The 15,826-nt window shown below is 43.4% G+C and overlaps 1 protein-coding gene across 3 annotated transcripts in view; it reads left to right on the top strand.

Annotated features, from left to right (window-relative positions):
* Window positions 1–15,415, top strand: part of MYOM1 (myomesin 1) — a 151,197-nt gene extending 135,782 nt beyond the window's left edge. Inside the window, exons 31-38 of one of the 3 annotated variants that reach the window (XM_033178223.1) lie at window positions 548–635; window positions 2,244–2,282; window positions 2,377–2,482; window positions 5,211–5,374; window positions 8,691–8,727; window positions 8,971–8,993; window positions 9,814–9,869; window positions 14,674–15,415. In XM_033178223.1, the coding sequence (XP_033034114.1) occupies window positions 548–635; window positions 2,244–2,282; window positions 2,377–2,482; window positions 5,211–5,374; window positions 8,691–8,727; window positions 8,971–8,993; window positions 9,814–9,869; window positions 14,674–14,967 (807 nt within the window). In that variant the 3' untranslated portion in view covers window positions 14,968–15,415. The remainder of the gene's footprint in view (window positions 1–547; window positions 636–2,243; window positions 2,283–2,376; window positions 2,483–5,210; window positions 5,375–8,690; window positions 8,728–8,970; window positions 8,994–9,813; window positions 9,870–14,673) is intronic. The other 2 variants (XM_033178221.1, XM_033178222.1) reach the window with 2 other exon arrangements.
* The last annotated feature ends 411 nt before the right edge of the window (window positions 15,416–15,826 follow it).

Raw genomic sequence — 15,826 nt, 5'->3', positions numbered from 1 at the left:
GTATTCATTTAAGGATAGATTTTTATCACTTCTTATTTAAAAGAGCACGGCATTTAAATATATCACTATAAAGCTAGTGATCACTGGTTTTTAATAAATGAAGGTAGAGTAAAAGGTAAGGACTTTAAGCCTCATATCAATTACAGCCTTAGAAGGTAAAAAGTCAGGACTGCTAGCTCACTGGTCAAATTATTATAGAGAGGTGCATCTCTGCATCTGTGAACGGTTCACCACTCACACAGTTAGATGCTTATTCAAAGAGTGTTTTGATCGCAGTTCTGTAAATCAAGGGCCTTTAAAAATGCGGATACCAGGTGAGGTGCAGTGGCTCACACCTGTAATCCCACGGCTTTTGGTAGGCCAAGGCTTGAGGCCAGGAGTTCAAGAATACAGTGAGCTATAATCATACTTCTGCACTCCAGTCTGGCTGACAGAGTGAGACCCTTGTCTCAAAAAAAAAAAAAAGAAGAAGCAGAAGAAAAAAAATGATAGATACCATGCCCTGCGGCTATGAAAGGCGCAATGTGGTGTATCTGTTCCCTCTTAGTTTTCCAAGAAAGATGCTGGGATTTATGAAGTTATCCTGAAAGATGACCGAGGAAAAGATAAGAGCAGACTGAAGCTTGTGGATGAAGGTCAGTCCACCAACCGCTGGCGTCTGTCTTGTGTGTTTCTGCATACAGCTTACCAGAATGATGATTGAGACCGAGCTGACGATTGAAATCATGCTGACGTTTTTTGTCCACAGATTTTGGCTTAAGTGAAATTCCAGCAGAGTGAACTATTTTATTCAAAAATACCTCACTTCTAGTCGTCTTCGAAATCAGAAGTGTATTTTTGATCCTTAGAGAATTTATAGTCCAGAATCCACAAGGGGTCTGTTTTCAATTTAAATCATTTTTGTTTCAACTCTATAAAAATGTTCCAGGCTCAAAAACTTTTGTCAGAAGCATGACAAAAAATAGTCCACTCCAAAGGTAGCAAGCAAGATTTACATATGAAATGTGAAGGCTTACAGTTTTTAGCAGAGCAAGAAAGCAAATTCCATTTTTCAGAGACTGCTAAGGACAAATATATCATGATGATGAAAATCTACCTGGGACTCCCAAACTTACAATTTTGTTCCTAAACAAGATTTTAAATATAATATTGCTAACAAACAGCAGAAGTCTGACTAATTTCACCTTCCTACTTTGGGCGGAGGTGGGGCTAAATGTGTTTATTGGCAAAAAGCATTATCAGGCTGATGAAGGCCAGGAGACCTAATGGTTAATTCAGTATGAATCGATGACACGGATAAGAAAATGTCCTCTGTATGGAGTAGCACGCACCTGTGGTCCCAGTTACTTGGAAGGCTGAGGCCGGAGAATTGCTTGAACTTGGGAGGCAGAGGTTGCAGTGAGCCGAGATCGCGTCACTGTACTCCAGCCTGGGTGACAGAGCGAGACTCCATCTCAAAACAAACAAACAACAACAACAGAATTACAGTTATGTCTTTTTTGGGTGTCAGTTACTCTTGACTAATACGTGAAGAATTAGCTTGTTTAGGTGCAGCTGTTACCATTTAATAACACTTGAGTACATTGAATTTCTTGGCTTCATACTTCTGACAAATGAGTTGATTTAATTTGAGGTTGTTTAACCTCTGAAATGATAAAGCATTTTTTTTTTTTTTTTGATTTTGCTTTAAGTTCTGGGATACACGTGCAGAATATGCAGTTTTGTTACATAGGTATACATGCACCATGGTGGTTTGCTGCACCCATCAACCCTTGATAAAGCATTTTAAAATTTTGTAATCAAATTAGAACTACCTTGTTTATTATGATTTACTGTATTTCATATCACCCTCTTAGAATAAAAAAGAAAGAAAAATGAAAAAAAAAAAAAAAGAAAATGTCCTCTAATGTAAACTAAGGCTTCCTGGGAATTGAGAAGAAAGAGAATCCCAAAGTCAAGAACCTTCCTAGAAATCTCTTGTGGCCCTTTCTCTAGAATGTAAATATGGTGATTGTTACAAAGAATTCAAGGGGAAAAGAATCAAAATAGGCAGGGATCCTTTAAAACCTGATAAAACTGAACTATTTCCTCAAAGAATACTCATTATCAGTGGGTCCACAAATTCACCTGGTTTCCATTTCCTTTCATCCAGAAAGGAAAGTTTTGAGAACTAAGAATTTGAGATTTAACCTTACATTGAGAATTTTTATGCTAAAGTTTTGGCTCTGAATCTCTCTCCACAGCCTTTAAGGAACTGATGACAGAAGTATGCAAAAAAATAGGTAAGTTAAACATTTCACACCACAACAATGCTTTATGATCCTCCTGCCAGGAGGGGCATGCAGATGCATGAAATATGCTATTTTCTTCTTTCAGCTTTGTCTGCTACAGACCTGAAAATCCAGAGCACAGCCGAGGGCATCCGACTGTACTCTTTTGTAACTTACTATGTGGAGGATTTGAAAGTTAACTGGTCCCACAAGTAAGTAAATGGGAACTTACTTGCTGTGTAGAAATTCTTTGCCTGCCAGGTGTGGTGGCTCACACCTGTAATCCCAGCACTTTGGGAGGCCAAGGTGGGTGGATCATTTGAGGTCAGGAGTTTGAGACCAGCCTGGCCAACATGGTGAAACCCTGTCTATACTAAAAATACAAAAAAAAAAAAAAAAAATGAGCTGGGTGTGGTGGTGAACACCTGTAATCCCAGTTACTGGGGAGGCTGAGGTATGAGAATTGCTTGAACCCAGGAGGTGGATGTTGCAGTGAGCTGAGATTGCAGCACTGCACTCCAGCCTGGGTGACAGAGTGAGACACTTTCTCAAAAAAAAAAAAAGAAAGAAAGAAAAAGAAATTCTTTCTCCAGTGGAAGAGAGGAGGATAGGGGGAAAAATGTTATGTTCTTCTCAAGTAAGGAGTCTTCTTAATTCTCAAGTCTGACATTGGTGAGCACAGGACAGAACCACCAGGGCCTTCTCTTACTGGGAAATTAGCTCTTTCCCTCAACATGTGCGTGCTGAGGCCAGTAATAGTTACAGTACGTCTTTATTTGTGATTGAAGAAGCACCATAATTCATGGGCATCTCTATAATGGAGCCTCCACCTCCAGACAATCGTGCTTGGGCTCCCTCTGCCGTGCCAGGCATCTGGAGCCACATTCTTACCCTTGTCTTTATACACACGGTTAACACATGCTGTGGTCTGGAACAGAAATGAAGCAGTGTGCCCCAGGAGGCACCTAATTTCCCATGGTATGAATGAGTGCGCATCCACCAAAGAAGCCTAATCCAATGAGTGCCCAAGATTATTGTTGTTGATGTTATAGCGCCTGGCAGAGTGAGACATTAGCATGTTTCTGGTCCACCCTCAGAAGGCTTTGGAGAGCTCAAGGTGAATTTGGGGAAGGTGGGTTTGAACCTCCGTGCAGTCGTACAGGGACTCTATTCAAGTTCACTTCTGGGATTCCAAGAGCTGAAATCAGCTTCCAAATCAAACCAGGCCTCCCGTTTACACTCTTGACAGTATCCTTAACCTCCGTGTTTGCTTGAAATATCCTGAACTGAAAGAGAACTGAGGCCTGGCATAGATAATCTGATGGAGTGTAGCCACCTTCAGTCCAGCCTCAGGATGCAAATGTTCCAAACTGCAAATGTTCCTAGGAGCCCCCTGAGAAGAAGGTCCCGTGGCATCCCCAGGAGGGTACAGATAGTAAGTTTCCTCACACTGTACCCTCAGTGGCATTGACAGTATGGGGGGCGCTGCTCAGAGCCCTTTACATATATGAATTCATTTCACATTCACCACTCTGCGTGGGAGGTGCTCCTCACTTGAGAGATGAGGAAGCTAGGGCTCGGGGAGGTGACCTGCCTAAGGTCACACAGCTAAGAGGTGGGTCAAGGCTGAGCCTAGGCAGCCTGGCTCCAGAGCCCGGTTCATCATGGCACTACCTGCCACTGGATTCCAGCTGCGTGAAGTCTAGACTAGAGGTCCCCAAACCCCAGGCCATGGACGGGTACCGGTCCGTGGCCTACTAGTAACCGGGCCGTGTAACAGGAGGTGAGTGGTGGGCGAGGGAGCGAGCATGACCGCCTGAGCTCCGCCTCCTGTCAGATCAGCTGTGGCATTAGATTCTCACAGGAGCGCGAACCCTATTGTGGACCGCGCATGCGAGGGATCTAGGTTGTACGCTCCGTATGAGAATCTGATGATCAATGTTATGTGCTTGAGTCATCCCGAAACCCTCCCCCTACCTGGTCTGTGGAAAAATTGTCTTCCTTGAAACCGCTCCCTGGTGACAAAAAGGTTGCGGACCACTGGGCTAGTTTGAACAGTTAGCCAGAGCCAGGTGCCACAAAGCAGCCATTTGTGTTTTCTTTAAGATGACTTTACTGTTGTGTAAAACAGTGTTTTCGCTAGTATTATGATTTATTATTAACCGAGTCATAAAAATGAGAATTGGTAAAATTCCAGTGTAGAATGTTGGGGTTTACTCCTTTGTTCTGTTTCTTTCAGAATACATTTTAGGAAAGTAATTATAAGCTAAAATAGATCAAATTCCAGGAAATTCCTCTGTGACATCTAGGACATTCTAATATATCAGTCTGAAGTGTGAGAGAAGTAAAATTCATTGAATCATCAATCAAAAAGCTTTAGATCTTCTCTAAAAGAATTACTTGTTCAAAAATGAGAACACTGAAAGGATGTTTTGAGGAAATTGCTATTAGACCAGCAAAGCATAAGCATCTTAATTATTTGGTCTAGTCAACCACTTGAGCCTCCGTAAGTGTTGTTTTTGGACTAGCTTGTAAAATCTGATTTATAGCCATAGATTATCTAGATGAAATATGCAGTAAAGTAATATGTAGTTTGGCCTTTTAGCTTTATAGATTACCCTAGTCCTACAAATAAATCCAAACTAAAACAAAGATAATAATACCACTGAGAAGTATTAGTATGGTGATTTGCCCTGGGCCTCAGACTGCTATGAGGAGTTATTAATAAATAAATATTCTGACTGTCAGAACTTGGGCCTTGGAATCCCAGTTGTGTGTGTCATGGCCCATAATTTTTCTGAAGCAGAAGAATAACATATGCAGATCCCTCGCTTTTTGCAAGCCTATAAAACTTTATGGCAAGAGCTTCGATAAGAGACAAAGTAAAGCTCAGCCCTGGATGGAAGCAAACGCTAAGGGAGTTTTCTTCAATTTTCACAGTGGGACCGCCGTTAGGTACTCGGACAGAGTGAAGACCGGGGTCACTGGAGAGCAGATCTGGCTGCAAATCAATGAGCCCACCCCGAATGACAAAGGGAAGTACATCATGGAGCTCTTTGATGGCAAAACTGGACATCAGAAGACAGTGGATCTTTCTGGACAAGGTAAACAGCTATTTTGCAGATTCAGATTTACTCTAGATGAATGAGCCTTTTAAAAGGAATGAAGGGAGCTGGGCATGGTGGCTCATGCCTGTAATCCCAACACCTTGAGAGGCCAAGGCAGGAGGATGGCTTGAAGTCAGGAGTTCAAGACAAACCTGGGCAGCATAGTAAAACCTCATCTGTAAAAAAAAAAGGTAGCTGGGCAAAGTGGCACACACCTGTAGTCCCAGCTACTCTGGGAGGCAGGCGAATCAGTTGAGCCCAGGAGTTCAAGACCAGCCAGCCTGGAGCAACATAGCAAAACCCCGTTTCTATAAAATATAAAAATAAATAAATAATAATAAATGCTCAGTTATAAGTAAAAAGTTAAAAAAGACTGGGCCATTTCTCCCTTTGCCAGAACTATACTCTTCATCCTATTCTTTCTTACAAAAGTAAAATAGTCTGCTGGTATGGTGGCCTTTAATCCTAGCACTTTGGGAGGCCAAGGTGGGAGGATCACTTGAGGCCAGGAATTTAAGACCAGTCTGGGCAATATAGTGAGACCCCAGCTCTTCAAAAATAAAATTTTAAGAAATTAGCCAGGTGTGGTGGTGTGGTGGCATATACCTATAATCCCTACTACTCAGGAGGCTGAGGTAGGATGATCACTTGGGTCCAGGAGGTTGAGGCTGCTGTGAGCCAAGATCACACTGCTACACTCCAGCCTGGGCAACAGAGCAAGATTCCGTCTCTAAAAAAATAAAAAATAAATAAAATAAAATAGTCTATACTGTATTAAAGTTAATAAAGACAACTGTGGACTGACTTTTCCTCTACTCCTTCATTTTAAAATACAATCTCAGGTGGGCACGGTGGCTCACACCTGTAATCCTAGCACTTTGGGAGGCTGAGGCAGGTGGATCACCTGAGGTCAGGAGTTCGAGACCAGCCTGACCAACATGGTGAAACCCGTCTCTACTAAAAGTACAAAAATTAGCTGGCTGTGGTGGCACATGCCTGTAACCCCAGCTACTCAGGAGGCTGAGGTAGGAGAATCATTTGAGCCCAAGTGGCAGAGGTTGCAGTGATTCGAGATTGCGCCACTGTGCTCCAGCCTGAGCTACAGAGCGAGACTCTGTCAAAAAATAAAAAATAAAAATAAATAAATAAATAAATAAATAAATACAACCTCAATATTCAGTAACTCAGGTTTTTTCAACCTCAGAGAGCAGATTCATCATTTACAGCGTAGCCCTTCAGCCCTGCTTTCAGTGTTTTTGGTGCTGAATCCCCTTGTCTTCACCTCACCCACTCACGGTGACTAGAAGGACTCGCTACAGGACCTGCAGTAATGGGAGCAGCCGCTCCAGAGGGACGCAGACTTTCTAGGACACACTTGGCCTGCGTCACCAGCGCGCAGTGGCGGGGGATTTCTTCCACACTCCATCTGACAGTGTGAAACACAATCGAAAAAGGGAGGCAGTCAGTGGGTAGAAAAATGTAAAATTTTTAAAATTTTATTTTTACTCTCTGGTCCACCAAAGCTTATTTAACTACCCCACTCTGAAATCCTTTTTAAGGAAAAGTCTGTAGATTGTCCTACCAGCACTGCCACTGCTACCAAGCACAGACTGGCTCGGCCATTCCCACCTCTCTCTCAGAGTGGTGTGGGGACAAGGGGAAGCACTGACTTAGCCTGGGTCCGCCTAACCCGTCTACCCCTCACTGTGCAGATGAGAAAAACTCAGGACCAGCAACTTTAAGCCTAGCTTTATACTTATTTTTCCCATCTGTAAAATGAGGGAATAAACTAGTATTATCTAAGCACTCTCTAGACTTAAAATATTATGATTCCTAGACCACTGAGGAGATGAAAGATGAGGTGAGAGGGATTTCAAGATGAAGCTACCTGCCAGACATGGTGGCTTACACCTGTCATCCCAACATGTTGAGAGGCTGAGGCAGGAGGATCGATTGAGCCCAGGAGTTCAAGACCAGCCTAGACAACATAGCGAGATCCTGTCTCTACAAAATAAAAAAAAATTAAAAATAGCTAGGTGTGGGGGCACACACTTATAGTTCCAGCTACTCGAGAGGCAGAGGTAAGAGGATCATGTGAGCTCAGGAGTTTGAGGCTACCTCAAGCTATGATTACTGCACTCCAGCCTGGGCAATGGCAAGACCCTGTCTCTTGGAAAAACAAGGCCGGGCGCGGTGGCTCACGCCTGTAATCCCAGCACTTTGGGAGGCCAAGGTGGGTGGATCACAAGGTCAGGGGATCGAGACCATCCTGACCAACGTGGTGAAACCTCGTCTCTACTAAAATTACCAAAATTAGCTGGGCATGGTGGCGGGCACCTGTAGTCCCAGAGAAGCTGCCATTTTGCCCGAATATTTAATCAAAGTGGCTTACTCTGCAGGCACAGAAAAAAATTATTTGAGAATTATATAAATCTCATTTTCTTGTCCTACTTGCCTTTCATCCCCTCTCCATCATGGCATAAGAAACATTGCTTCAGGCCAGCACCAGCACCCTCTGTGATTACAGTAACTCTTTGTGCTTTTTTGCCCAAATAGACCAGACAGCATAACAGAAAGAGAGTTAACTGCCTATCTAGGAGGCTCTGATGTCTGGGATAATTTAATAAGAGAAAGTTTTTGTTTTTGTTTTTGTTTGACACTCAGGATGTTTACTCAACAGCCAGGTTTTCTTTGAAACAGACTTTTATGGCCGGGCACAGTGGCTCATGCCTGTAATCCCAGCACTTTGGGAGGCCAAGGCGGGCAGATCACTTAAGGTCAGGAGTTCAAGACCAGCCTGCCCAACATGGTGAAACCCCGTCTCTACTAAAAACACAAAAATTAACTGGGTGTGGTGGCGCATGCTACTTGATTAATCCCGGCTACTTGAGAGGCTGAGGCAGGAGAATCGCTTATACCTGGGAGGTGGAGGTTGCAGTGAGCCGAGATTGCACCGTTGCACTCCAGCCTGGGCACAGCAAGACTCCATCTGAAAAAAAGATAAGAAACAGACATTTATTCCCATTTTTTCTTTGTTGGAGTTAATCTTTGCCTTTCCATTTGAGGGGTTGAAACCCTCTGGCTGAGTTGAAAGCTTCTACAATCTACTATTTCATATTTTGTGCCTAGAAAGTATTTCCTGGCCTTGTTAAGTACATTAAGCTGTGGAGTGAACACATAAACACAGTCTTAATCAAAGTCAGTTTAGTCACGTCTGGACCGATCACAAGGATCTCCAGTTGTGAATTTTAATACCCCTGTGTGTCGTCAATTCTGGGTGAGAAAATCCTAACTCTTCTTTTTTCATTTAAAGCATACGACGAGGCCTATGCTGAATTCCAGAGGTTGAAGTAAGTCCCTTGTCCTAACCAATGCCACTTGCATGCACTAATTTCCCCGGAAGCTTGCATTACTGCTTACCCCTCTGAGCGTTAGAAAGAGCCTTTTATTTCAGAAAATACAGTAGAAGTAGCACTTCCACTGTTATATTGAACAGCAAAATGTTTCTGAGGCGATGACAATGTCGTCAAGTTTAGCTACTTTGAAGTAATACTAACACTAAATTCTTCTTTGTTTGTTTCTCTCAACCACAGACAAGCTGCCATTGCCGAGAAAAGTGAGTAAACCATTTTCACAAGTACTCCTGGGATAGATTCAAAAGATAATTTTGTTTGACTACAGATGGAGGAGAATGGAAGTGTTTTTTTTTTTTCTTTTTTAAATCTTAGGTGTTCTGCATATGTTTTCATTTTAGTCTTTTGAGTAAGAATATCTATGAAAAGAAGGTCTCAGTTTACATTGTAAAGAATGTCACCCCACCCTTGACTTGAGCTACAACCCAGACATCCTGAGAAACCTCTTGGCTGCAAATTATACAATAGGTTGTTAGTCACTTGCAGATACAGTGTTTCATAAAAGTGTGTATGTATTGGAGAAAAGAAACATCAAGAAACATTGTAAGGGCCAGGCGCAGTGGCTCACACCTGTAATCCTAGTACTTTGGGAGGCCGAGGTGGGCGGATCACCTGAGGTCAGGAGTTCAAGACCAGCCTGGCCAAGATGGTGAAACCCCGTCTCTACTAAAAATACAAAAATTAGCTAGGCACAGTGGCAGGTGCCTATAATCCCAGCTACTCGAGAGGCTGAGGCAGGAGAATCTCTTGAACCCAGTGGATGGAGGTTGCAGCGACCTGAGATCGTGGCATTGCACTCCAGCCTAGGTGACAGAGCAAGACTCTGTCTCAAAAAAAAAAAAAGAAAAAGAAAAAGAAAAATCCTGAATCCGTGGATCATTTTCTTCTTTTGCATATTGAAAACTGTATAGAAGAATCAGGAGAAGGAAGCTGAATTAGAACTGTAGCTTCCTGGGTGGTTTTGTGAGTATGGCCACTGGCCTTGCCACTGCAGTGATTAACCCAAAATGCCTGTGCTTTCAGATCGTGCCCGGGTGTTGGGAGGTCTCCCAGATGTGGTCACCATCCAGGAGGGGAAGGTAAGCACGGAGCCTGCCTGTGCCTGTTCCTTCTGCACTGGGAACAGGTTTCAGCACCCCAGCCTTGGTTCCTTCTTTTAAGATACACTTAACAGCCTACCACCTTCATCTTATTCCATAGCTGCTTATACTTAACCAGAGTAACCAAACACAAGGTTAAAAATCCGTCGGTTTTCTGGCCAGGCACAGTGGCTCATGCCTGTAATCCCAACACTTTGGGAGGCTGAGGCAGGTGGATCACCTGAGGTCAGGAGTTGGAGACCAGCCTGGCCAACGTGGTGAAACCCTGTCTCTATTAAAAATACAAAAATTAGCCTGGTGTGGTAGCAGGTGCCTGTAATCCCAGCGATTTGGTAGGCTGAGGCAGAAGAGTTGCTTGAACCTGGGAGGTGGAGGTTACAGTGAGCCAAGATCATGCCACTGCACTCCAGCCCAGGCAACAGAGTGAGACTCCATCTCAAAAAAATCAGTCGGTTTTCCAATCATCTTAATGTTTTATAGGTCGAGCATCAGGATAAAAGTTTGTCTCTGTTTGGGAGGCCGAGACGGGCGGATCACAAGGTCAGGAGATCGAGACCATCCTGGCTAACACGGTGAAACCCCGTCTCTACTAAAAACTATAAAAAACTAGCCGGGCGCGGCCGGGCGCGGTGGCTCAAGCCTGTAATCCCAGCACTTTGGGAGGCCGAGACGGGCGGATCACGAGGTCAGGAGATCGAGACCATCCTGGCTAATACGGTGAAACCCCGTCTCTACTTAAAAATACAAAAAACCAGCCGGGCGACGAGGCGGGCGCCTGTAGTCCCAGCTACTCGGGAGGCTGAGGCAGGAGAATGGCGTAAACCCGGGAGGCGGAGCTTGCAGTGAGTTGAGATCCGGCCACTGCACTCCAGCCTGGGTGGCAGAGCAGACTCCGTCTCAAAAAAAAAAAAACAAAAAAAAAAACTAGCCGGGCGAGGTGGCGGCGCCTGTAGTCCCAGCTACTTGGGAGGCTGAGGCAGGAGAATGGCGTGAACCCGGGAGGCGGAGCTTGCAGTGAGCTGAGATCCGGCCACAGCACTCCAGCCTGGGTGACAGAGCGAGACTCCGTCTCAAAAAAAAAAAAAAAGTTTGTCTCTGATAGACATATGTAGACCACTTAGTATCTTTCAAAAGTCACCCTTTAAAATTATGAGAAACTGAAAATGTTCTGTGTTAACTCTATGACAAATAAAATTGAAGAAAGAAATTACCTCTAACACAGTGCGATATGGAAATTTCTATAGGCTGTAGTTCTGTTGAAAACGGGCTTCCTTCTTTCTTTTTTTATTAATTTTTTTCCCCTGTGACAGAACTCCAGGGGATCCTGAGAACATGTGCCCCTAGGCCAGGCGCGGTGGCTCACGCCTGTAATCTCAGCACTTTGGGAGGCCCAGGGGTGCAGATCACTTGAGCCCAGGAGTTTGAGACCAACCTGGGCAACACAGCGAAACCCCATCTCTACAAAAAATACAAAAATTAGCTGAGTGTAGTGATGCACACCTGTAGTCCCAGCTACTCGGCAGTCTGAGTGGGAGAACCGTTTGAGCCCAAGAGGCAGAGGTTGCAGTGAGCCAAGATCACTCCAGCCTGGGTGACAGAGACCCTGTCACAGACAAAAAAATAGAACATGCCCCTCTGGTTTCTTTCCATTCGGGTTTAAACTGAGGTAACCTGTCTCTATAATGATCTCTCCAAGAGTTCACAACATTGCAAATTTGGCGTCAGGTAAGTCACTGCAACTTGTCCCCAACAAGTACTGTGCATTTTCCGAAGAGCTCTGTAAGATAAAGATGCCAAATGAGGCCTTCCTCGCTTCCATTTAACTCTACACAGTCTGAGCGAATCAACAGAATCTCTAACCTGGATTCCCTTTTTTTGTCTTTATGTTTCATTAAAAAGTTTACAGCCACTGGGTGCAGTGGCTCATGACTGTAAACCAGCACTTTGGGAGGCCAAGGCAGGAGGATTGCTTACACCCAGGAGTTCAAACTAGCCTGGGCAACATAATGAGACCACGTCTCTACAAAAAAAATTTTTTAATTTTTTTAAATTTTAAAAAAGCTGGGGATGGTGGTGCACACCTGTTTGTTTCTCTCAAGAAACCCAGGAGGTCAAAGCTGCAGTGAATCATGACATGCCCCTTCACTTCAGCCTGGACCACACAGTAAGATGCTGCCTACAAAAAATAAATGGAAAATAAATTAAAACAAGTTTAACATACCAGTCCTAGGGGTAGAGATATTTGTAGCAGAACAAATTTTCCACTTCAAAGGGCAGTGAAGACACACAGTGGGTGACTGGAATTCAGGTAACAAAGCAAGGCATGTGGAAATGCTTTAGCAAGAGGTAGGTTTCATTCAACTGCGTTTCCTCATGGGTGGAAAATAGGATCACGGTTAAGTTTAAGCTCACCCACTGCAGGGCTTCTTTTGTTCTTCAACTCTCTTTTCCATTTTCCTCACCTAATCAGGTTAAAAATATACAACTCTCTAGGTCGTACTGAGAATTAAGAAAGAGAATGTATATGACAGTACTTTGTAATGCAGAACTCAAATCTGAAGTGTGGATAAGAGTTTTCCATGATGCCTAAGGTGTTTGGGAGTTTTGTTCTTTTGTTTTTTGCATTTTTTTTTTCCTAACCACTAGACTGTCAGGGAGTGTTTGGGACTTTTTGTGTGACTTTGTTAAAAGCTTTAACTACAGGTAATCACAGTTTCCAAAAGCATATACCTAATCTGCTCATTAGGTTTAAGGATAATAATTGGACTCCTCTTTTTTTGACTGAAATATATTTGTAGGATAATTCAGTAAGAAATATTAATTAGTGATGGGGGAAAAACAGATTTCTTAATCTATCCAACTGTGAATGATACACCTACAAAAGGGGTAGCAAATAATCAGGTAAGACTGTTTAGAAAGATAGGTAGATGGGTGTGTTCTCTATACATTGTGAGCCCTGCTTCTTTCCTCATCACGTCTGGATTTTAGTAAGATAAAAATACAAGAATGGAATTTTCAAATGTGAAGTACATTCAACATCATTAGCCACCAGGCAAGTGAACTTTAAAACCACAATGAAATAACACACCACGCCTATCAGAATTGCTGTAATAAAGAATAGAAGCTGGGTGGGCTGGTGTACAACAACAAATGGTGGGGAGGCTGTGGAGAAACTGAATCACTTGTATATTCTGGTGGGAATGTAACCCAAAATTGTATAGCCACTCAAAAACAGTTTAGCAATTTCTGGAAAAAAAAAAAAAAAAGAAAGAAAACATGGGCTGGGTGTGGTGGCTCATGCCTGTAATCCCAGCACTTTCAGAGACCGCGATGTGAAGATTGCTTGAGACCAGCAGTTCGAGACCAGCCTGGTCAACATAATGAGACTTCATCTCTATTCTCTATTTTTTTAATTAAAAAAAATAAAGAAAAAAGATGAAACATGCATTTATCATACATTCCAGCAATTGTATCCCTGGGCATTTATCCCACAGAAATGACAACTTATGCTTACATAAAAACCTGTACACAAACATTCATAGCAACTTAGTTCGTCATAGTTCAAAACTGGAAAAAGCTCAGATGACCCTTACGGGCATAAACATACTATGACATTCTATTCAGCAATAACAAGGGATAAACTATCAATACATGCAGCACCTTGGACGAATCTGCAAGTAATTGTGCTGAGTTACAAAGGTTTCTCTGAACGGTTATAGACTGCGTGATTCTATTTATATAATATCTTTGACCTGACAAAATATTAGAAATGGAAAACAGATGAGTGGTTGCCAGAGATTAGGAACAGAGGTTGGAAGTTGGAGGAGAGAGGTGAGTGTGGTTATAAAAGGACAACACAAGGGGTTCTTGTGGTGATGAAAATATTCTGTAAATTGAATAGAATGAAACACACGCAAACACAAAGAAGCACCAGTAAAATTAGAGAAATCTAAATAAGGTCAGTGGATTGCCTCAATGTCAATATACTGGTTATGACATTGTACTACAGTTTTGCAAAGTGTTACCACTGGGGAAGCTTGGTAGACAGCACACCTGATCTCTTTGTTATTTCTTATGGATCTCTTTATTCTTTCTTACAATTGCATGTGAATTTACAATTATCTACATTTTTTTCAATTAAAAAAAGTAAGGTAAAGTAAACTGTGGACCTTGTATCTACATATATATTGAGAATATCGATCTTTTAGAAGAAGGTTTCGGTACGGATGAGAATGTTTTCTTTAGGAATACATTTTGGTAGGGAACCACTGCAACTGCGACCGATTGAGTGGGGTTTGAGGAGAGAAGTAAAATAATGGTGGTGGAATTTGAAAATTGGTGACATTATCTGAAGCAGCTGCCGTGACTCTGCTGCCCGGCTCTTTGACACAAATGAAATGCAGAAGTGAGCAGGTGGCAGTTATAGCAATGAGATTCCTCTCCTGAGACAGAACCCAAAATGCCACAATAGAGCAAAAGGCATCTATACGTTTATGAAGGAGAAAGTGAAAATGGGGAATAGGCAGAAACTCTTCTGTGTGTTTTTGATAAGAAGCATTCCAGAAGCCGGAAAGCATAGAAAGGCCTTGAGGAGATCCCCTCAGACGTTATTTCGAACTGTAACTCACACGGGTGCATACACAGAACTACTTTAAACCCTGGTCCAGGAGGTTTTTACTTATCCTCCCTTTGGTCATGCCAAGCCAGTAGCCGGCAAGATTGTTGACATTGTGTCTATTGTATCTAATTGATCTTCTTCTCTCCCATAAAACCTGTCTTGCAGGCCCTTAATCTCACTTGCAATGTGTGGGGAGACCCGCCTCCGGAGGTCTCGTGGTTGAAGAACGAAAAGGCCCTGGCCTCAGATGACCACTGCAACCTCAAGTTCGAGGCCGGGAAGACCGCGTACTTCACCATCAACGGCGTGAGCACCGCTGACTCGGGCAAGTACGGGCTGGTTGTGAAGAACAAGTATGGCTCGGAGACCAGCGACTTCACTGTCAGCGTGTTCATCCCAGAGGAGGAGGCGAGGATGGCTGCCTTGGAGGCCCAGAAAGGCGGCAAGAAGGCCAAGTGACCGGAGGTGCGAGGAGAGCCAGCCGGCCTGTGCGACTTGAGTGTGAATGGTTTGGGTTAAGGATGAGATGTCTTTGTGCTTTCTCCTCCCTCTTCTTTTCTGGCTTGAGGGGGAAATAATGTCAGATCTTTCATATAAAAAAGCACCAACCAGTGACACTTGAATTGTTTTGCCTTATCTACAAAATTATGTGTTAAGAAAATACCGTTCATAGGATGAAGATTAGGAAAGAGTTTTAAGGAGAAGACTTGAATAAAGTTGGAGGGACACTGAGTGATGGTCAGAGGGCAGACGAATGTGTTGTGGGGCGAGCTGGGATTAGCTGCAGCTGTGAAGCCATGGCCGTGTCTCGTGTGTTGCCACAGCAGTGGTGTGCTTTTCAACGGGCGCCTTATGGCTGGACCCCTCAGTATGAATAAACAGTTTTCACATCTGTCCTCTTCCCCGACACTGTTTCTCAAATTCCCGCTCTTTTGCTACTAGGTTGGGTGTTCTTGGTGCTTCCTTCTCAATGCTTCTTGTGCCACATCTTCTGATTGAAATTCCTTTTGGTGGAAGCAGTACCTTGCAACATGATCAGATAAGTCATCTGAGCTCAACGAGGTTCAGGGGTGTGAAATTACACTGCCCGGCACATCCGGTGGCTCACCACACAAGCCCATTCCACTAATAAGATACACAAGGCAATTGAACGTAGCGTGCCAATTACATGTGATAAGATGGTGTGAGGTACCTCGTGCCAGAATTGGAGACTAAGGGCCCACAGCTAAGAATAAAAGGTACAAAAGAAGCCTTCATTCTAAGCGCAGAGAACTGCCAGCTGTGGAACTTGCCACTCCCTGAGGGGTTTGCTGAGAGC

This window comes from Trachypithecus francoisi, unplaced genomic scaffold (assembly GCF_009764315.1).
Source record: "Trachypithecus francoisi isolate TF-2019V2 unplaced genomic scaffold, Tfra_2.0 Lachesis_group19, whole genome shotgun sequence".
Lineage (NCBI taxonomy): Eukaryota > Metazoa > Chordata > Mammalia > Primates > Cercopithecidae > Trachypithecus > Trachypithecus francoisi.
Note: the sequence above shows the minus strand (reverse complement) of the source record. Positions and strands in the feature narration are given on the sequence as shown.